This window comes from Notamacropus eugenii, chromosome 1 (assembly GCF_028372415.1).
Source record: "Notamacropus eugenii isolate mMacEug1 chromosome 1, mMacEug1.pri_v2, whole genome shotgun sequence".
Taxonomy (NCBI): domain Eukaryota; kingdom Metazoa; phylum Chordata; class Mammalia; order Diprotodontia; family Macropodidae; genus Notamacropus; species Notamacropus eugenii.
In genome coordinates this window covers 211213558-211239427 of record NC_092872.1, presented here as the reverse complement: position 1 = coordinate 211239427, position 25870 = coordinate 211213558, and the positions used below count along the sequence as shown (strand labels likewise).

The window sequence follows — 25870 nt, the reverse complement described above, 5'->3', positions numbered from 1 at the left end:
CTATAAATATCTTCAAATTTCCAATTCAAGATGTGTAACCATTAACGAATGTTAGTTTGTAAATTAAGGTTCTAGGAATTTTTTTTTTTTTGCATGGGGCAATCGGGTTTAAGTGACTTGTCCAGGGTCACCACCAAATGTCTAAGACTGAATTTGAACTCAGGCCCTCCTGACTCCAGGGCCAATGCTCTATTCACTGTACTACCTAGCTGCCCATGTATATTCTTAGTTGTATACCCTTCTCCTAAAGTTTCAGCCCTTCTATAAGATCTCGTTCTCCATCACATAAAAGTCATCTACTGTAAAAAAATTATTAAGTGTACTCTTTATAAAGAATTCAAAGGAGCCTGAACACATTCATGACAATTGGTGCAGTCAATTAAGCAAAACCAAGAAGGCTATTCATAATGAGAACAATGAAAAGGGAAACACACCCTAAAACAAACGTAGCATAATTATAATGACGGGGCCAAACTTGTTCCTGAAGAAATGGGAAAGCATATTTCCCTCCATTGTTTGCAGAGAGAGAGACAGTGGGGGAAGAGAGGAGATGATTGTTGTGGGAAAGGTATGATGAGGAAGCAGAACACATGTATAGAGTGTAGAACTGTGGCATCAAATTCAAATGGAAACAGCCATCACTAAATTATACATGTTATTATGAATACTGAAGGTCACATATAGACTTAAATTTTAAAATATAACACTATTTTATTGTATATTTATTTTGCTAAACATTTCCCAATTATATTTCCATCTGCTTTGGGCTAAACTCAGAAGTGTTGTGGGCTATATGTGTTTGATACTTCCAGTAGAAAGGATATTCAGAAATGAAGACTACATAGAAACAAAAAATATGAATAAAAATGTTTTGAAGTAAAACATAATTAATTACAAAAATAACAGCTGATTGTATATTCTCAAGGCCTGTTCTCACTTTCCAAAATAGTCAGTATCAGTCTACTTATTCTCTTCCTCAGGCAGAGAATTAGTATACTTTATTAGCTGAATGCATAATCATCATTACAACAAATTATACTTCACTGGACCTACTCCCTTTGAGAAAAGAACATAACTCAGTCATCTTAGAAGAACAAACATTTATTTGGCAAAACATATTGTAGCAATAGACAGTAAAATTAAACCATTTTTCTTACAAAACAAAATTAACCATATTCCCAATCTCCCCCTTCTTCCCATCTTATCCCCAACTCCAGAAGTGAAGCAAAATTATCTGTAAACTGTATTCCTGGGGGAGGTAACAGAGGGAAATCCAGAAAAACATGCAAAAACTTCCACAGGAAGACTGTATAAATCTGGCACCAGTGTTTAAGTATACAATGGCCTTTATCAAGAACTCTACTAGAACTCAAAAGTTACCTGAAAACCTGAACCTAATGTGTATTTTTCTTTTGTTCAGAAAGCTACTATCTATTAAATATAGGATTGCACCTGTTATATATGTAGTCTGTTACACATAGTCTGAAAACTAAAAAATGGATATATTAACCGGATTTCAAAACCAACAGGTAAATCACTTTAATTTTGAACAGGGACCTGTCTCTGAGGCCATTCTTTACACATCCTAATTCAAAACATACAATCAGCATCTGAATCTTCAGAATTTTCTAAAACCTTGAAAATTCCCACCTTCTCTTTAACTGGCATAGAGGCATTCATTTGATCTATGAAAGAAATATAAAAATTAGTACTTTAAAAATTTTTTCCTAAATCAGAAGATAATCATAGTACAATTATCACACTTTTAAATGGATTTGTATTCTATTAAAAACTGCTAATATTCTATATTAAAACTGCTTATGGATTTGACAGCCTTATTTAACTTAATTTTACACAGAATTTGCAAACTGAGAATACTGCAGGAAGTCACGTGTGTTCACAGACTCACACGATCATTCTTTTAAGGAGAAAAGCATAAAAGCAACAAAGGTATTTAGCTACTACGCTAATTCCAGTCCCTGTTCTCCCTCTCCTGCTTGCCCTGAAGCAGTGGGGCATTTCTTCTTCCCAAATTCCACAAGAGGTGCAAAAAAGGGTGTAAGGAGTTGCAGCGAAGTCTGAGAAAAGCATCTTGCGAGAGGTAAAGTAAAAGACAGTGGATACTACCAGTAGGCTTATATTTTAAACAGCACAAAGCAAATAATTTTTAGTTACAAGCCTACTTTTCCAAGACCTCTATTCCCAACATACTCCCTTAACTCTCAACCTATCAAGCCTAAAAGCAAATGAAAGCCACCTATCGAACATCATGAAACTCCAGAGCCTACCCATTTTGCCAACTGTCCTTTTGGTACCCTCTTTTCTCCCCCTGGAATAGGACCTGACTTCAAGAGACTATTCCTCTCCCACCCACCACCCCTTCCACCTACCACATCCTCTAGGGAAAAATGGAAATTTACTGTTCACATTTAAACTAAAATCTTCACAATTGGTAAGGAGACATTTGTATCTAGATGTTTGAGGTATCTTTTTCAATTATGGCAGCCATTAAAACCAAGTACTGAAATAAACTGATCTTAGAACCAGACTTTTGAATTAATGCATCATATTACATGCATACAACCACAAATAAACATATATATATAAACACACAGACAGCTAAACTACTTTTTACTTTTAGAGGTACATGATCAAAAAGTTGGAAACTTTCTTAGTTAATAATCCTACGACGCTGTTCATCATTTCTCAAGTGTTTACTATGGGTTAAGCAATTTGTGGGAGACAAGATATATACCAGCCTTAGGCTTAGTATCATAATTCAGTTACCTCTATATCTTACTTTCCTATACAAAAAAAAATACTCTTTTCAAATTTATCTCTGACCTTCCCCATTACTTACAACTTATGACACTCTAAGGCAGATAATACCTCAGGTAAGTATTAGCCCCATCTTACAGATAAGGAAACTGGAACCCAAAGGGAGAAAGAGGAACTGTGGTCACAAAACTAGTAGGTATCAGAAATGAGATGTGTCTCCTGACTTCAATTCTAGGGCACTAAAGTTACACAGATACTAAATACTAAGCACTAGAAGCAGAATTTGAATCCATACTGACTTTAACTGCAACGTTTCCTTACTTCTCTAGATCCCTTCTATCTAAGCTAAAATTTCATCTCCTACAAGAAATCTTTCTCAGCCCTCATTAATCTTAGTGTTTTCCCTCTAAGATGATCCCCATTTTATCCTCTCTATATCTTGTCTGTACATAGCTGTTTGCATGTTATTTTCCCCATTAGATTGTGAACTCAAGGATGAGGACTGTCTTTTGCCTTTCTTTGTATTATCAGCACACAGCACAGTCCCTGACACATATGGCAGGTCCTTAATAAATGCTTACTGACTGAATGACTCCATTATAGCTGAAGTAGATAATATGAGGACAGTACATTTTCATTATCTGATGCCTTGATATTTTTCACTCACTTGAAAATGGTAACTGCCAACAATTCTTCCTCTTTTGTTGGCTTAACATGGTACTTTGATCTCTGACTACCTCATCAATTTGCCAGGCATTTTGAAAGTCTACCAAAGTCCTGCGTTAAGGTATGGAAGTAACCTTGCATTCTTGAAGTCAGCCAAGACTAAACTGGCAAGCCTCTGAGTATGGAACAGGTGATCAACTATTATCTGAAGACCAGCCAAAGTTCAGTACATAGGAGAGGAATTAAAAAAACAACCAAGCCTGTTCAATAATTCCAATGAGACAGCTTAAGAAGGCAGGCTACTTTCCAAAATATTTGCATTTTGATTAATTCTGATTAGACAAGTTACCATTTCCCTTCCTGTGCATCTCTAATCATAACTAAGCAGATACACACTTGTTCATAAATGACTTAGGAATTTCCTCTAATATAAATTCTTCACAAACATCACTACATCAACTTTCATGGTTAAGTTTTCTGTATAGAAATATACCATGTGTGATGTTTAGTAGGTAGGTGCTTTAAAAAATGACTGATCAATGTGAATTAAGAAGAGAGAATTATGTTATAATGCCACTTGATGTCTAGGCTACAACATTACTGCTAACCTAACAAATAGTCATCAGAAGATGAGAAAGCACAGCATTGTTCCCTCTGGGAACATTATCTTGCTTTCACTTGCAATTATTCCTAAGCTAGAGTAAAACTGATAAAACCAAGTGTGTAGATGAGTGGCAAATAAGGTCAGAAGTAGAGATTGAATTAGATCCCATCTCAAAGAGAGGCTGCCAAACTGTATGGGCACACAATGTATTCTGTTCAATGGCTATGCTAAAACCCGCCACAGATGCACAGAATTTCCTTTCAAGGCTTAGGTTTTTCAGAGAGTAAACTACAACCTCAACTGTAATAAAAGCAATTTACAGGGTTGACCAAGATAAGCTACTCAGTGTATACTGATCAAAAATCAACTGCAAAGACAGAAGTAACTTGTTTACATTTTTCATGTTGAGGATCACAAGTCCTAGGTCACTTGCTAACTAAATAAACAGGCCTTTTTGGATAATCACTGAAATCTCAATGACCACAGTGTCCTGTCAAATAAAGGGGATGAACTAGAAGATTGCTAAAGTTACTTCCAGATTTAAAATTTCATTAGTTAGGGGTGCAACAGAAGAAATAGCAGCTACTGTTCCCTAACCATTTTTCCCACTTAAGAGAACTGTTTTTGCCAGTGAAAATCCATTCAAATATGAAAAAACTTACCAATTAGGTCACTCCGATCCAGCAACAATTCTAAATCTTTATCACTGATAACTTTCTCCCTTGATCCTTTTACTTCCCTACAAAGAAAAATATAGTGCATAATTTGATACAAAAGTTTGAAAGGTTGTTTTAATTGAAATTGACAAAAAAAATCTTACCTTTCATAGTCTCTGGATTTCAATAATTCCATCAATTCCTGAGGATCCAAAAAGGTCTTAGATTGACTTAATCCAGACTTGCCACCTTTGAAATGATCTAAAAACATTTAGAAGGAAATATTAAAAATGTGCCACCATTAATCGTATACATGTTAATTGATACTATATAGCCTGGTCAAAATTTTTATTTCAAGCTATTTGTAAGATTATTGTTTATAGTGACCTTTTTTGTAGGGGATGATACATAAATTGTCTGTAAATAAATGAGATGTCTGTAGTGGTTGGTTAGGTTTTTTTGAGGTCTTCGTGTTTGTATTTGCAGTAATGTAAGGAGGAAAAATTATACTGCCATGTGGTTTGAAGTGCCCTAGGGAGTGTTACAGGGCATGCATTTAACAAATCAGTTGTAGAGGATTTGAGGAAAGAAATGATGGGTTATTACACACACACACACACACACACACACACACACACACACACGTGCTTATTGTGACAACTTAAATGCCTCAATGTTACACGTAATTAGTAAATAGAGATAAAATACTTAATATGTGGGTTTTCAAAATCAACATGTAGCCCATAGGGATTCTTACATACAATATAGTATCCCCAATTTCTATTTCAGTTTTACACCACAACTCAAGACCATCCTATTTCTGTTAACACCTTTATTACTACTCACAGAATTTGCAAGATGTATTTACCTAGACTAATTAAAAGGGACTCAATAAGGACACTTTATTTTTTAAATGAGGAAATGTAAAATGCTATGTCTAAGATTATTATTAGTAACTGGGTAGTTTGAAAGAAAGACTGGTAGACCTAGGTATGATGATTCTAAAAAGTAAAAATTGTTTACAAAAAGGTAAAAAGAGCAATTATACAAATGAGTTGTGAGAGGAACAACTGAATGAAAAGAACTATATGGGGAAGAAGGCTAGTAGTTCTGGAACCCTACTCTTATCAAGAACGGATTAAAGGGGGAACAATACATATATATCCAGAAGGGTGTAAGAGTCTTCTAAATTCAGAATGAAATAAAATGCTAAGGGTATTGGGGGGGGGGGGAGATAAGGGAGGGAATTTTAGAGGGAACCCTACCTATTCACATCAGATCTCAGTTAAAGAGCACAACACATACATTTAGAAGGAAATAAGTCTTCTAAATGCGTAAAGAAATAAGAAGATGAGGGAATAGGATAGTAGAAGGGTGTCTAGATTAATGGGAACGAGATAAAGAGGGAATAACCTATATATATTTGGGAAGCTATAAATGTCTTACAAATTCAGAAAGAAAAAAGAGGATAGGAGAAGGATGGGGAGGATAGGTTAAGTAACAGGAATGGCAAGGTAGCAAGTAGAAGTAAAGTAGCGGAGTCAGAAGGGATAAGAGATACAAACATATGAAGATCAGGAGTAAAATTTATTGGGGAAAGAAACGGTTAGTAATCATGCTCTCAGACAAAGTTGAAGCTAAAATAGATTTAATCAAGAGAAAAAGAGGGAAACGACTATACGTCAGTCATATTAATATTGTTTTAGACTATTTAAAATAACTAAACAGTATAAGGCTGGAACATTGCTGTGGTATAGGAAATGTTGAGTTGGTGGACTTAGGAAAATATGGAAAGACTTGAACTTATGAAGGAAGATGCTTATCCACCTTCAGAGAAAACAGGATAAACAAGTATAGTACAGTCTTACACATGCATATATTTATGTCTATATACGATTACAGATATCTAGGTATATGTAAGTGTATGTATATGTTTGTGCATATATATGCATGTGTGTGTGTGTACGTGTGCGTGTAAACATATCCACACTTAATTTTAGCCTTCTTGGGGAGAACGGACGGTGGGAAGGAAGAGAGAAAAAATAACAAAGTAAAAAGTACACAGCAGAGAACAAAAGAAAATTTACAAAGCAAAGTCGGACAGCTCTGAATACAGTATGTGCTATTTGTTACAAAGGGCTTTCTTGAAATGGAAATTTATTGCTACATATTTTGAAACTTTCCTTACATTCTGCTGTACAAATGGAAATGTTTTTTATTTTCCTTTTTTCTTCTTGTATATTTAAGTTTAAAATAGATTAACTTTTTAAAAATGTTATTTACCTACATGAAAACATGTACTTGAAAAGCTTGGCATCCCCATAATTTAGACACTACCACCCCAATCACCACATCTTCCTACCTCAACTCTGCCCTCTAAATCCAGTTAGGAGAAAATAAAAAGACCTTTTTTAAAAAAAAACAAAAGGCAAAGCACACCACTGCAGAGCAACTTACTGGGGAAAATATTAGCAACCAACAAACTTTGTTACAAAATTGTTAATTACTTTTGTGGATGATGAGTTTTTCTAGCCTTCTCTTGGCAGCCGCTCTCTCCACAATTTTCTGGTCAACGGTATTTGCTGTCACAAGACGATATACAACAACTGGCTTTGTCTGACCAATTCTGTGACACCTATCTTGAGCTTGAAGATCAGACTGAGGATTCTTGAAACAAAAGATATTCCAGTAACATTAGCTTAAACTTCTAACAGAATAAATGTATGAAATCCTAGCAGAACTAAAAACTGAAGGTATAACAAATTTTAGTCTAAAATATTTGATTTTGCAGCTTTTTCTTCAGAATGAGAATCCTTGAAAATGTCACATTAGCCAAAATGAAAGACTAATTTACTTCCAAGTTCTATAAGTTTAAAAAAAATGGTAATATATAAAAAATGATCTGTAGTTTTAAAATGGATATTATATTTTATATGACAATTTAGAAAATGAATCATTAAAAACAAAGTCCTAATCTCCCTTACTCCTTTATAGAAGAAACCTTAGGTGTGGAATACTATAGAATGGTAGTATCAGACTTTTTATTTTAACATGTTGGCTAGTTTTACTGATTTCTAAAAAATTTTTTGTTATAAATAAAGGATGTTTCTCTGGGAAGGGTTGGGAAAGTATATACTGAAATATCAATGAGCAGATATAAGTTGGGAAATGGTAGATGATGCAAAACTAGAGTTATCAATAAAATTGTATTTTCTTAAAATGTGTGCACAAGTTTCTTTGCTGCAAGAATTAAGAATGATAGAAAAATCCAATCTCAATTCCATGCAACTTACCCAATCACTGTCATAAATGATAACTGTGTCTGCTGCAGTCAAATTAATACCTAGACCACCAGCTCGAGTACTAACTAAAAAGAGGAATACTTCAGGATCTGTGTTGAACTTGTGCATCTATAAGAAAAAAAAGAATTTAGCAAAAAGAAACCAAAAACTAAAACTGTTAAGTATAGCAAATCTTAACTATTTTGGATAAGCCAACTGAAGTGAAAACAGACTATAGCTTACTTCAGCATTTCAAAGACCCACAACTCTCAGTGTGGATCATCCCTCCACTATTGCAAATCACAATCTATCTCTCATCTTTATGAATTGCTATAGCTGACAAATTCATCCTCAGTGGAGCCAACTTGGTCATGAGTCTCTCTAATCTAAGGCCCAGACAAGAATATACAGACTTAATTTTGCATCCATTAATCTTTCAATTAATTAATTCAATCTCTGCTCTTGTGCTCTGGTTCTGCAGCAGGAAATAGTATGCTACTTTTGGAGGGAACATCCATTGAAAGAAATACAGCAGAAAAATGATCACATACAAAACAGAATAAATTCCAATGGGAGATACGTTATCAGACTCAAATAACCAGGACTTTACAATACAGATTTCAAACAGTTACCTGAATTATCTCCACAAAGGTCATGTTGCTCTGCCTGCCTTACCCACACCCAGGGAAACATTCATAGTAATGAAGAGGATGAAATTATAGTTTCAGTGGAAAGAATAATGCAACTTTTTTGACATGTCTGGAATCAAATTAATACCTAGACCACCAATCCCCTAAACTCCATTATTGCTATTTGCATGCTAAAGCATCCTCCTAATTAAGGAAGTGCAAAACTGGACTAATTTTTGACTCTTTTATTCCCTTGGTCACCAAGTGCTACCAACTCTTCCTCTTTTTTTTCCATCCCCAATCTCAACAAACAACCAATCTAACTCAGAGGTGTCAAACACATGGTCTGCAAGACTTCAGAACCAGATTAAAATGTATTTGGGAAATATTTAACCAATTAAAAATGCAACAGAACATAAATAACGTTAAGATGGTTTTCTAAGTCAATATGCAGCCCAGAGGAATTCTTATATATAGTTTAGTGGTCTGTTTCTATTTAAGCTTGACACTATGGATATAACTTATCTCCTCATTCCTAAGCACCTCCCTATAATCCACCCTTCATAGGATCATCAGATTAATCTAACCTCAAACCCCTCTGTCCCACCCATGTCTCCGGTGGCACATTTTCTACTACATAAAATTTTAAGTTCCTTAGCCTGGTGTCCTAATTATCTGATAACTCCTTACTTGTCTCAACCTTGTCATATGCTAACAGTGAATCCTCTAGACCAGTCAGGCCTATTCTATACTGTTTCCAGACCGCAGCATGGCCTACTACGGCCACTTTTATCAGGCTGTGCTCTCTAAGTACAAAGTCATTCTTACTTCTTCCTATCTAAAACCTATTCATTCTTCAAGGCCCAATCCAAGAACTGTGGCCCTTTAGCACACACTCCTATCTGGTATGTCTTATCTGTATAAATTTCTGTTTTAAGACTCATCCACAGATATAAAGCTTAGGGTTACTAAACGTTTCAAAAAACTACTGTCAGGTAAACAACACTACAGGGAGTTACTAGTTCCATAAAAAGTGTTACAAATGAGCAACACATACAACATCAGCTTTTGTTAAAACAAAATAAAATTGTTACCACCCAATTAAACTGACTGGTACAATCTTAGGAAGAGAATTCCTGTCTTAAATTTTGTGTGCCTCCTGAATAATGAAGGTATACCAAGTACTTAAATTCTCACTAAATACCTGAATTGAATCATTGCCTTGACTCAGTAAGTCTTCACTTTAACAGACTTGAAAAATTTCAGTGACTTAGATTATGGAAGAATCATAGGAGGAAATAAAAATACCCACAAAAACAATACTTCTATTTTAGAATGTTATATATAGGTAGGGAAGAGGAAATAGAACAGTTTCATTGCAAAGATAGTATTCCTTTGACTGGAACTAAAGCCTGCCACTGAGACTTTTTTGTCTTCTTCATGTAATTCCTGTTTCTCCATTCACTGTTATCTAGATGGGGAAGGGGAGGGAGAAGGCCTGGCTCAATAATTCATGTAACAGTACAGTCAGGCACTGGTAGAAAGTACATTTTCAAAAAGTGAATAACATAAACATGCCCTTACGTTTTCTTCTCTTTCTACGTAAGACATGGATCCATCCAACCGGCTAAAATTGTAGTTTCTAAGATAGCAGTAATCCATCAAAATGTCCAACATCATTGTCATTTGTGAAAAAAGCAGCACCTGAAAAGTACATATTCCTGAGTGTTTGATTGCTGGGATAAACAATCACTGAACAAAATCACTTTCCAATTAAATTTAATACCTTATGACCCCTGTTTTTGAGCTCTGGAAGCATCCGATCCAAAATTAAGAATTTCCCTGAACTTGTCACTAATTCTTCGTTAATCTAAAAGGCAGGTTAAGAAGAAGAAAAAAAAGTCAAGATCATGACAAGTCATACTGGAAAAAGGAGTAATCTAGTGTGAATCCTATAGCTATATATAGATATACACACACATATATATATGTCTATATGCATAATAGGGAACCAGAGAAACAATACACACAATGATACCAATGTAAACCAGCTTGGCTTTGAATAAGAATTCTACAAACTAATCTCCCAATCTTATTTGCAGAAGTGAAAAACAGCAAGCATGTCTCAAAGTGGGGAATCATAGCTGAAGTCTCAGTTAGTTTTGTGTTCTTTTCCCCTTTCTCTTTAATTATGTTTTATAAAGGAACACTTGTTGGTTAGCAAATAGGGAGAGATATATTAAAAAATAAGTGATAAAATGAAACCAATGCAAACAACATTACACCAGAGCACAAAGGGATAGCTGCATGGGTAGGATTTAGGACAAAGAAAGGGAAGTAATGTAGAAATATATGCTAAGGGATAAAGGTAGGGCTCAATCTAAGTCTATTGCCTAACTCACAAGGTTTCAGTTAAGACTAGAATAAGAACAGATGTAAAGCACTTCATAAATTTTTAAATACCATATAAATGTGTTCAAGGGAAGTTTTGGGCTTCTTTCTTACTGTTAAATTTTTATCAAGATGGCAAATTCCCAGAACAAACTTAAGTGTACCTTTTGGGAGGTATAATGTTCTGAAAGGCCATATAAACTTAATGGGAAAGGACAAATAAACTTTTAGGCTCTTCAATAATCAGCACATTATTTCCTATGCATTGACAACCAGATAAAAAAATTAAATAAGGTAAAAAACTAATAGATAAGTTGACTAAACCAAATAAAAAAGTTGGTTTATACCTTTTTATCAACTTAAACACTAATTATAGTTGGTACCAGAAAGATCTGTTTTAATTTGGCCCTGTACAAGAGATTGCTGGTCCAAAATACGAAAATACTGAATTCTTTCTAGAAGAAATAACTTTCAAGTTCAGAAGTTAGGATTGTTTTAGGGTCCACATAAACATACTGAACTTCACTCAAATCCCCAAGGATTTTCCCTCCTCAACAAAACAGGCAGCATTATAAATTTTCCTTACCATATCTGCTTAAGGGATAGAGGATGAAAGTTCACGTGGCAACTTATACAGCCTGTTGAATAAAGGGCTTGCCAGTCTCAGAGTTAGGAAAACTAAGCATTAAGTCCTGTTTCTGAAATATACTTGCCAGGACACCCTGGGCAAGTTACTCATGAAGCTTTTAGCACACAAGTATTTAAGATTAAGATCTACATTAGTGGAAGTTCCACATATCAATGAAATCGCAAAAGTTAAAATAAGTAACATCAAAATCAAGAAGTTAGAGAAGTCAAAAGAGCAAATGCTATTAGTCATTTACCTGAAATTCTTGTGTGACAGGATCTAGAGGGTACTCAATAAGGTATGGGTGGTTACAACATTTGCGAAGAAGCATCATAATGTTTTGTAGCTTTAGGTTAACTTCTGATTCTATAGGAATACTCATTTCTACCACAGGTCTAGGAAAAGTACAAAGATATGAACACACAGCAGACATTGAAAGTACTCTGGCATAAAGATACTTCTTTAAATACATACCTCTGTGATTCCATTTCTGGTTGCATTTGACTGATTAATTTTTCTAATTCATCAGGCATATTATCATCCTCAAATGTACTATAATTAATCAATTTTCTGCTTCGGCGCTTTGGTCTTCCTGTGGTACTCAGCTCAATAGTTTCTTTCTATAAGATATCAAGAAATACTTGCATGAGAAAATATTTCTATTTTTCCCCAAAAATATATTATCATATGTAAACTTCTCAAATCACAGGCTTTTTTGAAAAGGACACCTTTTCACTATTTTTTTGTCTTTAGGTATTATTTAATATTTAATGAGTAACCACTGACTATATGGCACTAAACTATAAATGATTTATGGGTAACTTGTAAAGACTCAATGTCCTTGAGTAAATATATTTAATCCTATTGTGGTAATCACATCCAAGAATAAAGAACATAGAAAGGAGCAAAAGAGAATTGAAAATGGATGAATTTCCATTCAATTTCACTCTAAACAACTTGGCTAATAGGCCCTTGCACAAATGAATCTCACAACTCAGTGACAGAAATAACTCAAATTCCTGTAGTGTTTTTAAGATTTGCAAAACATTTTACCTACATTACCTCATTTGTGCCCCTCTATCAGGTAGATGCTCTTAGTATCCCACTTTAAAGATAAATAAACTGGGACTGTTATTAACAGACTCTTTTTGATGCTATTATTTTTTGCTACAGGATTAAAGATTTATACTGTGTAACATGAAATTGAAAGTCAGGAGTTCTTAGACAAGCGCCTGTGATGTCATTAACTAGCTACACAGTGCCAGACATGTAATTAACCTCTCAAAACCTGCTTCTGCAATTACAAAACAATGATTACACCTATCCTAGATTACTACAGATGTTGAGGATCAAGTTAGATAATATATGACAGCAAAACATATGTAGTAAAGTTCAGAATTTTGCTTCATATTACTTCACTGAGTAACTTTCTATACAGCTCTTTTAGAGGGAAAGTGGTAGAGTTTAAAGAGTACTTTGTATAATTAACAACAGCTTCGAAGCTTTCTCTTGAAGGAGATCAGCAAATATGACATGCTCAGTTTGCTAAAGGATACAAAGAGCAAGAAAAAAATAAAGGAAAACAAAACAACTTCTATATGTCTCCTACTTATGTTCACTCCACAGGAATAAAATTAATGGTAGCAGAAAAAACTCTAGTTCAGAGGACCTGGATTCCCATCCTGCCTCTAACATTTACTACCTAAGCTGATTAAGTATGTCATTGAACTTCTTTGACTTATTTCTTTTTAATAAAAAAAGTATGCTGGGGGAGGTGGGAAGTTGGTGGTGGAAGAAGGCTGGGTTAGATGAGCTCTGAGGTCCTCTGACTCTAAGATGATAGGTTCATGAGCAACAACAGACTCATTCACTTCAAGCATGGAATTTTCTGTCTCCAGTTTCAGATTCATTTAAAATATACATCCCTAAGATGATATTTATAATTACAGTCCCTCTATTTTAGATATTATACATACTATTACGTGAATGGTGGCACAACAGACAGAGCACCAGGCCTAAGAGTCAGGAAGATCTCAGTTCAAATCTGACCTCAGACACTTACTAGCTGTGTGACCCTGGGCAAGTCACTTAGTGCTGTGTGCTTCAAGTTTGCTGATCTATAAAATGAACTGGAAAAGGAAATGGCAAACTCCAGTATCTTTGTCAAGAAAAACTCAAATAGGGTCATAGAGTCAGACACGAATGAAACAAGGGATCAATAAAAACAAATATAAATTCCATTTCAATAAATACCTTACTGCATCCAAACATTTTTGAAATGGTACGGTTCACAATTGCTGTATAGAAGGTTTCTTGTTTCTTTGAAAGAGGTGCATATACTACCACTTCTCGTTTAGGAGGAACCTCAAGAGCAACATCAGATTTTAGTCTTCTCAGTAAGAAAGGGGTTAGAATCTAGAAAAATAACAAAGGAACAAGCAAACAAGATGAACCATTCCACTGAACTATATAGTACAGTCCCCCTTTTTCTTTTATCTCTGAAATGCTAGTCTCAGACCAATCCAGTTCTGACAAACCCCTTTCCCAATCTCTCAACCACTGGTACTTACTGACAATTAACTTTTATTTAGTAATTATACTAAATAATACATAATACTGTCTCCCACCCTGCAATTCGTCTTTCTGCCCTCTGTTGTAGCAATCTTTCCTTTCTGTACACTTAGTTATATTAATTCTCTGTATGAAAATCTTCAGCGGTTGCTCACTCCTGCCCAAGTTAAAACTGTTTTGCGTGGTATTGAAGCATCTCTAAAATTCAGCACAACCCTATGTTGCAAATTTTATGTCAATCTAAACACACACACACACACACACACACACACACACGCACACGTTTACTACATTCTACAAAAATGAACAATTCAATGAATATTCACCTCCTCCCAAATCGCTAAAATATACACTGTATCATCCCACCTTCATGAATTATCTTAGGTTGCTCCTTATTTCGAGAATGCCTTTGCTTCCCACCTTCACTCAATCTGCTTAAAAGCCCAATACAAAGGCCACCCACTCAGGAAACTACATCTACCTACCTCTCCACCTTGCCCCTACCAGATCTAATTAATCACTGCTTTTTAACTCTATGATTCTAACAGTTTATTAAGTACATATCACAAAAAAAGTATATATGACAAACAAAAAAGAATGAAAACCTGGTGAAGCATATGTAAAACATTCTGTTCCCTTTCTTTAGCAACAATGTCCTCAGCAATTTCTGTAAGACTATTTATGTCAAACCAGGATTCAAAGCTAGAGGGAGAAAAATAAAATCTTAAATTACTCAATTCATTAAATAAATAACATGCCAAGTTGAAAAATGTTTCTCTATGTAACTTTTATATATGTTAACTATTTTTTGCTTTATTCTGTCATAGGATACATATAGCATAATCACCAGGTGATGGAATTTTTTGCCAAAGGCAACAAGATAATCTACTTCCTAGGTTCAAAACCAAAGAATAAGGTCCTTAAAAGTATATTCCAGTTATCCCTTACACAGCTTACATTTAATTAATTACAAGACAAATAAATACAGTAATACCATAATATATGTATGCCTTTCAGAAACAAAAAAATCTGAACTTTCAAAAAAGACAAAATTATGGAAGGTTGCTTCTTAAAAAAAAAGAAAAAAGCACTAAGACACTAAGTATTTACATACCAAGCTATATAGAATATAATTCAATTTACAGAAATAGCTATACTCCTTTCCAAACATACAATATTATTTATTACTAGATTACCAGCATAGTTTTGAGCACTCAGGTTTTCAAAAAAATAATCTATGTTGTATCTATCACTAAGCAGGAAAAATAGTATTAAATCACATCATGTACTAAATTGCATCTGAATGTTTTCTGAAGTTAATTAGGATGTACACATTTAAGGACACACTCCAAAATCATCTAACTCTATTCTTCTCTAAGCATGTAGGCTTCATAAATATATAATACTCAATGGACAGTTTTATAGCTATTCACTAATATTTTATTCACTTGTATTCACTGGTATTAATTTCTCTTGGCTGAAATGTTCCCTATCTATGCCTTACCACCCTGAGTTCGGCCAAACTTGCCTTCAACATTTTGCATTTGGATTTTCATGGTATAAAGAACAAACACAATTTTCTCATGGAAAGAGATTAAGAGTAAAAAGGACAGAATTCTAATACTGGTCCTGCCACTAACCAGCCATGTAACCAAAAATAAGTCACGTAACCTCTTAATGCTTCTATTCTTCTCTAAAACAGGAAAACTACCACTTACCTATTATCAATCCTAAAACAGCATCATGAATTTTAAAGATCTTTGAAATAAGGAGTCAGAAAAACCTGAATTCCAAACAGCCTCATATGTATATCCTGCTGTTTAATCCTAGTTGTCATTTAACCTTTGTCAAACTATGTTTCCTAAGCTCTAAAGTGGGGGAAATAATAGCACCTATCTCACAGGACGTAAGGATGAAATGAAAACATGAGTGTAAAGTACTTTTCACACCTTAAAGCACTACGTAAATATTACTGTTGGGATATTTACTGTTTATTAGACTGTTGGTCCTGACGCCCATCAGACAATCAGACAGCTGTGACCTAGTTTTTAGTTTTTCTACACAGCTGTAATAAAGTAGTCTAGACACTGCCAAACATCTGCTACATGTCTTACCCTGGTATTTTCTATAAGATCCCTTTCAGATCCTCAAATAAGCTATAACCAATAATTCTGACCTTGGACCTTTTATGAACTTAATATGCACAGCGATTCTAAAGAAAGATAACACATGAGGCTTTCTTTGATATTCTGCATGACCACAAGAGGGGAGGAAAACAAGCACTTAGGAAGCACCTTCTAGGAGCCAGGCACCATGCTTCACAGATCCTCACAACAACCCTGTAAGGGAGGTGCTATTATTATCTCCACTTTACAGTCAAGGAAACTGAGAACAGATATTAAGCAATCATGTGCCCACGGTCACATAGTTAGTGTCTAATGCTGGATCTGAACTCAGGTCTTTTCTGACCTGACTTTGACCATAATCTCTTATATTTCAAATTCTGAGAAATAATAAACTAGTAACATATTTTTGGCCTGATCAAATCTTTCTAAAGATCTAAATATTTTAAAAGCTATCTTTTCTTTACTTTTTTAAGAGTACATTTGTGTCAAAATGTGGTGTGTCAATACATTATCACATATAGTTATAATAATAATAGGTTGGAAAACTCTTAGTATTCCATTACCCAGAAAGAAATAGGTCAGAGTCATCGAGTTTTAAGTTAGATTTTTTTCTAAGCAGGGAAAAAAGCAACTATTCCAGCCTACCTTTTCAAGTCATCAAAAACATCTGGCAACAAAAAATTTAGTAATGACCAAAGCTCTGCTAAATTGTTCTGCAAGGGTGTACCAGTCAATAGAAGTTTGTTGTCTGCATTGAATCGTTTTAATTCCCGGATCAGACGACAATTCATGTTCTTAATCCTATGTCCTTCATCTACTATTAAATATTTCCAGTAGCAATGCTAGAAAATTAATTGGAAGAGAAAAATGATTTCAAGAGTATCATGTAAATAAAGCAAATGTTAAGTATGACATTCCCATCCCTAAAGTATTAGAAATTAGTGAATAAGTACACGCTAACATTTCTACACTAAGTAACTATTTAGGGATTTCTCAATACCAATACAGATCTAGAAGCTAATATGCAACTTCTTTTCTTAAAGAGAAGATTAAAGGACTCAGGGTTAAGTAACTAACTAGTCCAGAATCACATGGCCAGAGAATATAAAGAGGACTAGAACCCTACCAGGTCTTCCTAACTACTTTACCTGTGATCCCTGAGTTTTACTTAGGTAACTCCCATCAGTAAAAAAAAAAAAAAACTCTGCAACATGCATCCCAATACAGATGCATTTAATCAATCCATAAGCTTGTAGGAAGTGCTTACTATGTCAGGCACCATGCTAAGCACTGGATTTATGTAATTATATAAACAGTTGAAAGCACTAATAATTACTAACTATAAACTTACACAGAAAAGAGAAATTTTTAAAAGAATGACATAAATATTAAATAATATTTAAATCTACAGTCAATAGGGAAGCACTGGAATTTATCATGCAGTCAAGTGATTAGTCCAGACCTGCACTTTACAAAAATTCTTTTGGCAGCTGTCACAGAGTACCGAGGAGTATAGTTTCAAGTGATTAAGAAATCAAGGAAAAAGAGACAAATCATAGGAGACTGGAAGGAGGAAATTGTCCTTCACAGAAACATGGAAGGTTCAGAAGAGAGCTGGACTTTGGGGAAAGAAAAGAGCAACTTATCAATGCTGGCCCATCCTGCACTACTCCCACTTTCTAACTGATGAATAAAAAAAACACATATATTCGCCAGGGGAGAGGGGAGGATGTGAAAGGTACTGAAAGGCCATGTCCACTAGCTCGGATGGAAGAGCCCCTGCTGTGGTGACTCAGGGAGAGGGAGCACTAAAGGAAAGGTGGGTACTCTTCAGAGACTGAAACTCACCTCTAGAGCTGCTCTGGATGCCTGGGGTGACTGATTACAGCCTACCTGAGTGGCCACCTGGACAGTTGTATAAAATGTAATGTGAGGAAGTGCTGGATGAGATGGGGACACAGCTGGAATTCGCTAGGGAGGATGCAATGTGGCCTATCTTCCTATGTTTTCACTAGCCTTTTCCCTGGGGTCATTCCAGGCCCCAGTACACTTTCACTGTCTCATGTCTCTGCATAAAGGCAGCTCAGTACTGTAGGGATATCAGTGGATGTAAAGTTCAAGGACTATCACTCAAATCCTTCCTCTGTCCCTTCCAGGGTAAGCTTTAGGCAAGTTCACTCAACCCCTCTAAACCTCAATCACCTCTTGTATAAAATGAGAAGGTGGATAAAAAAGCCTGGAAGGTCCTTTCTACTCTAACTCTATGGTCCTATAACTTCTTAAAATCCATTTTAAATCCTTCACCTAAACTTCTGCAAATAACCCTAAAAATATGACTCCCTATAGAAAATAATGGCTAAAAATCCCCTACCTGGTCACTCTTTATTTTATTACCCTCTCTAACAATACTTAGGATAAAATCACTATTCAAGACCTTTCAGATCCTATTTCCAAATAGTAAAACCAGAAATTAAAGAGCCACTAGCAAGAATCTGAAAATAAAAAACAATACAGTAGCACAGCTGAAAAGAAAAGAAACCAGATAATACAAAAACATAGTGGAGAAGGTGGGAAGAAAAGAGAAAGATTACAGTGTTCAAGAGAGAGAAGGAGCAATTAATAAACAGGGAAAAGACTCGCTTTTCCTATTCTCTTGCTTCCTTTTACCAGCAAAGAGTATAGCAGCTTTGTCACTGTGGGAGATAATTTACAAAAGTAGAATCAAACATGTCAGAAAAAAGGGGTCATGAATTGATTCGTTAGAACTCCCTGGAATCTCCTATTACACTCCTGCTTATGTGTAGCTTTATTCTTAACCATCCTGTTCATATGAACAAGCAGAACAGGATAAACTTCAAGAGAAGTCTGAATTATATTAAAGTGGGCTGGATAAACTCAATAAAAGTGAAAATGTCACAGAACAGACCTCAAACATATTTTAGCGTGACACCAATGACTTGTTAGATCACAATACAAATGACGCTAAAAAGGCATGGCTATAATTGCTAACTTTCAATCTGTTCTATTTTGAGAGACTAAAAGCCTCAATCAGTTTTCTTTACAAATACATGCATGCCAATTGTCACAAACAGAACTGAACAAGTGTTTCAGATGAATTGGGGGCTGGGGAGTAGGAGGTGAGGAGAATTATGTAAAATATCTAGAAAAACAATTCCAAGTCCACAGTCAACTAAAAGTGGTTCTATAAAATACATAGGATAGCATATTGCACAGATTACAATAAACAAGTCTATCTGGAGTTATAGGAAGCTGATTTGTGTACCTGTAGAGCATTTCTGTCTCTCATTGCTATTTCAAAGGATGTAATTACCACAGGATGTATCTGCAATGTCCCTTCACGTTTATGAATTTTTTGAGCCAATTTTCGACGTTCTTGTTGATCTCCATGATACAACATAATTGGAATCTAGAATGATAACATTATTTATGATAAACCTAACAAATTTAAATAGATTTGGGGAAAGAAACAGGGTCACTGAGAAGAGGGATGTTTGGGGCAGAAAGGATTCTGTTTTAGATATGCTGAGTTTGAGGCGCCTAAGGGACATTCAATTTCAAATGCCCAATAGTAATAATACATGCTGAACATATGGCTACATGCTATATTGCCATTGATAACTTATGTACCTGAAATGTCTTTTTTAAAAAGTATCAAATACAAGTGTGAATGGAAAAGTGGGTAGGATGATCACATAGAGAGAATGAATGAAGTACTGATACATTAGTACCCTCAAAATACTAGAAAGAGCCAGAAGCAGGCCTGGAGTATGTTGGGTAAATCCTCTAATGCAAATTTATGGAAATATGTAACAAAAAGCTGGATGAGAAGCTCTGGAGGAACTTTGATATATAATGGTACTTGAAGACTGTACATTAATGAGAACACTGGTTCATCAAAGTGTAAGGAAAGAATTCTTACCTGTGGTGTAAATCTTTTGAATTCAGCCATCCAGTTAGGAAGTGTAGACAAAGGACCACAAACAAGGAATGGTCCAGGTACTCCTCTCTCAACCATCAATGCAATTGTAGCAATGCATTGGACAGTCTTTCCTAATCCCATTTCATCTGCTAAAATGCCATTAATACCATTTTCCCAAAGCATCTGCATAAACCAAAAAAAGAAAAAAATTGTAATTAAATCTGGAAACATCAAATCTGTGCTCTTCATGAGAATTTCATGGTAGCATTAGTTTAAGAATATATCACTAAGATTATAAATGAAATACTAAAAGTTGTTTAAATAATCCTGACTTTCTAAGTGTTTAAATAATTTCTAGGTCACAAATCCACTGCATGATTCCAAAGTGCAAATGAGAAAAATCTCAAAAGATCAGAAAACTTTATAAACTTTAAATCTCTAAAAACAGATATTAAAATTTTAAATTGAAGAAATGCTTTAACAATGGTTAGAAATACGAGTAAGAAGAAATAATATAATGTACTAGAAAGAGCAATGGACTAGTAAATAAGAGGGAATAAGGACTCTAGTCCCAGTTCTGCCACTACCTACCTTTTGACCTTAGGCAAATCAATAGCACCTCCAAGACTCAGTTCCCTTTTCTGTAAAATTCAATAACTGGGACTACATATTCTGAAAGGTTCATTCAAAGAGGTGATACTGTGTGTTCATGGAGTTGAAGGGAAAGGTACAAGGTGGCAGCTAAAGTAAGCTATTAGGAGGGAGACATGGTATGAGCACAGCTGCCCAGGCTCATCTTGAAGAACAACTAACTGATCCCAACCATCCTGATAAACTATTAGATTACACATGATTTCAGCTTTTGAATATGTAGGACTTTTTTTTTTTTTGGCAATTGTCTTACAAAAGGAACTTGTAATAATTAGGAAAAGAGACTTCCTACCTGGCCACATCTACAATCCCAGGAACTAGGCTGGAAGTCACTGATTTAAGAAATAGAACAAATCTTAAAAGTTCATCTAGACCCATCTTATCATTTAGCAAACAGGGAAACTAAAGGCCAAAAATTATGTGGCTTGGTACATAGGTCAGTTAAAGGTCAGTTAAACGGAGAGCCTAAATTTTAATACAGGTTGTCCTCTTGACTGGAAATACAATACTCCATTCACTACAGAATTGGTGTGCTTGAGGAATCTGATCCTAATCTTGCGTTAGTTCCAGTGAAATGGACCTCAAACAGTGAGATGCATGACTGAGAGGAACAAGGACGGTGAAACCTGAATTCTTTTCCTAACTGCCTCTAAAGAGCTATGTGATCTGGGTAAGTCAGAGTCTCTCTGAGCCTGTTTCTCTATCTGTAAAATGAAAAGCATGGCCTAGATAATCTTCATGATAAAAATTCTATGGTTGCTACCTGATCCAGAAGATTACTGTAACAAATTGTCCACCATATCTATTGATTTTTGACCGAACTTTATAAATTAAAAAAAACAAACCCAGACTGAAACCATATGAGGCTTTAATTGAAAACTGAATGTACCTTTCAGAACCTGTGAAATCTAGGATCTCTGTCAAGAGGGAGTGTCATATGGTATACTTGAAAATCACCTAGCCAAAAACATAAACTTACAAAATAGTTAAAATTAGGTGACAAATTAATCTTCTCCATTTTACAAAGATTCACTACAGACAGAATTACAGTGGATAATGAAAAATAAACCTTTAAATGAACTTTTATTAAAGCAATAATTCCTACCCTAAGCCACTCCATGCCTTCTACTTGGTACCACCGCATTATTCCTCCTGTGAAGTGCTTTGGTTGTTGAAAGGGTACTGCCTGGCCATTACATTTCCTTACTGGGTCTAGAAAGTATTTAGCATTATGCCGAACAACTTGAGATAATCTATCTTTAATAACACTATTTGTATCACTACTCTTCTGAAGATCTTCTACAGAAAGCTGTATGGAAGAAGAGCTTTCATCCTATAAGAGAAAAAAAATATCATTAGAAATTCAAGCTCACAATACTGACTTCAGTCTTGGTTATTTAACAGATCATCTGGTCAATCTAATAAACTTCCCGAGATCTGTAAACATTCAATTGTACAATATAGTATGGGAAACAGACTAAAACTTTGGGTAAATCCCTGGAGATGTTTGGCCCCCAAACTTCTCTGGAATGCAATTATAAAACTTTCTAATTCTGTATTCTTTTAGTCATCCTCCCACTCCTAACCAGGCATATAAAAAAAACTTTTGTTAAGAGTTTTCCCTTCTCATATTCCAACCTCAACAAAGTCATCTTGCTCTTATAATACCTTTCCTGGAAGGCTATTTCCTAAACTCCTCAAAAAACCCTTTTCAGTCATGATTCATCATCTTCTGCCAAAACGAAAGAGATTCTAGCTCTTAGAAAGAATTTTCATCTGAATGCAATTTGAGGAGTAGAAGAAACTCTATCAAACACCTATTATAGGGACAGTATTGTGTTAGACATTAAGGGAAACTTCAAATTAAGATAAAATATCCATGTTCTCAAAGTCTAAAAGCTCAACTTTTTTACTGATAGTTTGTTACAAAGGACCACCCATTTACCACAAGGCTTACATCCAGCAATTTCCTCTGAACTATATTTGTTGTGGTTACTTAAAATCTTCTAAAGAGAAGTCAGCAAGGTTTAGGGCTGATGTAACAGAAGCAAATGGCTAGAAATTTGGGAATCCAAATGCATCCAAAATATACAAAAAAAGGGGAAAAAATAAGATTATACCTTTTCAGGAAGAGCCAAACATTCAAAGTTAGTTCTGTGAAATAAGTCAAGGTTCAAGAAACTAAAACCTTAGTGTAAAAACTACTCTCACGGTATATGTAAATGTACAGATCTATGCCATAAAAATGTACCAGTCATCATACTAACATAGACAAATCTCACATATATAACCTAAACCTAAATTCACATACCAAAACATGAATACAAATATACTAAAAGAACAGGTGAAGACCAATCAATCAATAAGCACTTTTTATACAAAAAAAATACAGTTAATTCTTTTAGTAGAGGAATAGGAAAAACCACTTGGAGTAAGAGTATGCCAGTAAGGTGCTCAAAGAGGTGCTGGCATTTGAGCTGTGCCTTTAAAGAAGCTGGAGGTTCAAGAGACTGGTGACAAGAGAGTACCTTCCAGATATGGGACAGATGTAGTGGGTAAGAAATGCCAAGAAAGTCAGCTTGAATCACTATAGTATTGAAGGGAGTAATGTATAATGCATAAAGCACAGTTGACTGGAAAGACGGTGAAGGCTGGTTGTGAGATGGCAGAAAATATATGATGCTAATGGGAAGGAATAAATGAATGGATAGTTGAAAAATGACAAGAATTAGGGGAAGAGACTGAGCTGGTTATGTGAGAAAGGCAAAAAGAACTGATCAAGGATTAGGTACATTCAGCTAGTGCTCAGGGAAACAAATACAGAGTTCAAATTTGGCTTTATTACTGTAAATCACCTACCCAATTGTCTTCTTTCTTCTTTTTAGCCACTGACAAAATTTCCTTAAAAATGAAGGAGAAAAAGGTGAAATTAAAAACATTTTAATAAAATTTTTTCATCTATCATGTTAAATCAATAAAACATGCATTTTTATTGAGCTCCTAGTACATACTGAGTACTGAGATGTAAAAGATGTAATACATATGAAAAAGTGGTAAACTGTAGGGAACAACTTTAAGTGTTAAAAGAATTCTAAAATAAAGTACAAACTATGTACTTGAGTTAAAGAAGAAGATAGACTTGAGTTGGGCTGAACAAGATTACAGAGTTGGATAAGGGGAATGAGCAAAAGGTTAGAGGCAGAAATAGGAATAGAAAGACACAAGAACAACCTGACTAGCTAAATGCTTGATGCAAAAACTACTCACACAGTATTTCTAAATGCCTGGATTTGGAGATTATGGTTTATGCTTTCTTTACCTCTTTTGACATGACTTCAGAAATATTATACTCTTCTTCTCTTCCTCTTTTCTTTTTCATAACTACAAAAATAAACAATAGGTAAGCATAGATTTGACAAACTCTAAAAGAAAATATAACCTTCAAAAATTAGGACAAAAAAATTTACCTGGTTTTTCTTCACTTGCATCAGTTGACTTTTTCCCCTACAGAGTAAATATTTACAACATTAAGCTTTTTTCTAAAATCCTTAATCTTATGACAAATGAATTAAATTCTTCATTTACTTGGAAATTGAAGAAAGTATAGCCAATTACAAATTTCAAAAACATTAGCTACAAGAATACTGGCAACTAAAAAAAAAAAAATCCATCATCCCTGTGGCTTATAGCAGCTAGTCGAAAGAGCGAAGAAACAGATCATATTCAGTATTACAGATTATGCCAACGTGTAAACATTCTTGGTAATTATGCTATGTGCCTGCCGGTTGGGAAGTAATCCATTTACTTCAAGATAAATGTCTCTTGCCAACGCAATTTAGGCATTTACATATGTAACTATTCTTCCCTTACAGTTCTTTGGTGCTATCCATCACCTTGTACTTTCTCTATCTCTCTTGAGTAGGGGGGTACCACTTTAAAATTTTGTTGCTCATCCTTATAGAAGAATATTTCATGAAGTCCAGGAGTGGGACAGAGGGAAAGATAAGATAGACAGCATGGCTTCACAATCTCTTTTGAAGTCTTCACCCTTAGAAGTAAGATCTTTCTAGGATAATGGAATTGAGGGAACTAGACGTGCTTCACAAATTCTCTGGGGAACTTGAAAAAAAATGTCAAGGCATGGAAAGAAAGGACAAAAAAGAGAAAGATTTAGGCTGTGGGGAGGAGGAAAAAGAACTACTTGAAGAATAGGAGTTATTTTTCAAAAGAGAATAAAGGGCAACACACCAAAAATAGACAACATGCAAGTAAAAAACATGAGATGGGAAAGAGGAAGGGAGGGAAGGAACAAAGGAAAGAAGGGAGGAAAAGAGGGGAAAAAGGAAGCTTAAAATTTATAAAAGCAAAGGACTTAGACAAGCAATAAAAAAAGGTGGAGTGGGAAAAGACAGCATGGGACAAATGGGCAAGTGCAATTTGACAGTTTTGTGTGTGTACATGCACGTGTGTGTATGTGTAAACTGGGAAATTTAAATTACAAAGAGTTGGAAAATGAAGAATGGGTTACAAGAGAAACCTATGGGGTGAATATTGATGACTAAACTCCGAGACACTGGTGTAAGTTAACCAGTGATGGTGGTGACTCATGTTAGTAGCAATTAAACCAAATAAGATCACTTTTAACCAGTTTTATTGGAAAATGGAAGGAGAGAAAGGCAAGATGTCTCAAAATGAAGAAACCATCAGGACAAATTTACCTAAAAAGGAGACTACCCAGCCTTTAACCTAGGTTTAATTATACTAAACAGACACCAAATTCTCCAGTATCAGAAAAGATTAAAAAGTCTTACTTCTTACTTTTACATATTTCAGCACCCCACCTAATAGAAACCTACACCTTAGTTTTTGTGGTCTCATCCAAGTCAACAGAAAACATATGCATGTATGTTTTTCACATGCTTCATTTTACTGAAAGTAGGAAATGACAA

General features: G+C 35.0%; 1 protein-coding gene across 2 annotated transcripts in view; it reads right to left on the bottom strand.

Moving 5' to 3' along the window:
• Positions 1-1085: 1085 nt before the first annotated feature.
• The window catches only part of HELLS (helicase, lymphoid specific), a 33205-nt gene continuing 8420 nt past the window's right edge, over positions 1086-25870 (bottom strand). The window contains exons 5-22 of one of the 2 annotated variants that reach the window (XM_072625693.1): positions 24389-24425; positions 24241-24302; positions 23781-23822; positions 22027-22254; positions 20271-20453; positions 19614-19757; positions 16976-17172; positions 14810-14906; positions 13887-14048; positions 12108-12253; positions 11890-12028; positions 10401-10484; positions 10199-10318; positions 7998-8114; positions 7212-7371; positions 4869-4965; positions 4711-4787; positions 1086-1685 (exon numbers count right to left, since the gene is read on the bottom strand). In XM_072625693.1, the coding sequence (XP_072481794.1) occupies positions 1591-1685; positions 4711-4787; positions 4869-4965; positions 7212-7371; positions 7998-8114; positions 10199-10318; positions 10401-10484; positions 11890-12028; positions 12108-12253; positions 13887-14048; positions 14810-14906; positions 16976-17172; positions 19614-19757; positions 20271-20453; positions 22027-22254; positions 23781-23822; positions 24241-24302; positions 24389-24425 (2187 nt within the window). In that variant the 3' untranslated portion in view covers positions 1086-1590. Of the gene's footprint in view, positions 1686-4710; positions 4788-4868; positions 4966-7211; positions 7372-7997; positions 8115-10198; positions 10319-10400; positions 10485-11889; positions 12029-12107; positions 12254-13886; positions 14049-14809; positions 14907-16975; positions 17173-19613; positions 19758-20270; positions 20454-21810; positions 21830-22026; positions 22255-23780; positions 23823-24240; positions 24303-24388; positions 24426-25870 lie in introns of those variants that run through there. The other variant, XM_072625694.1, reaches the window with a different exon arrangement.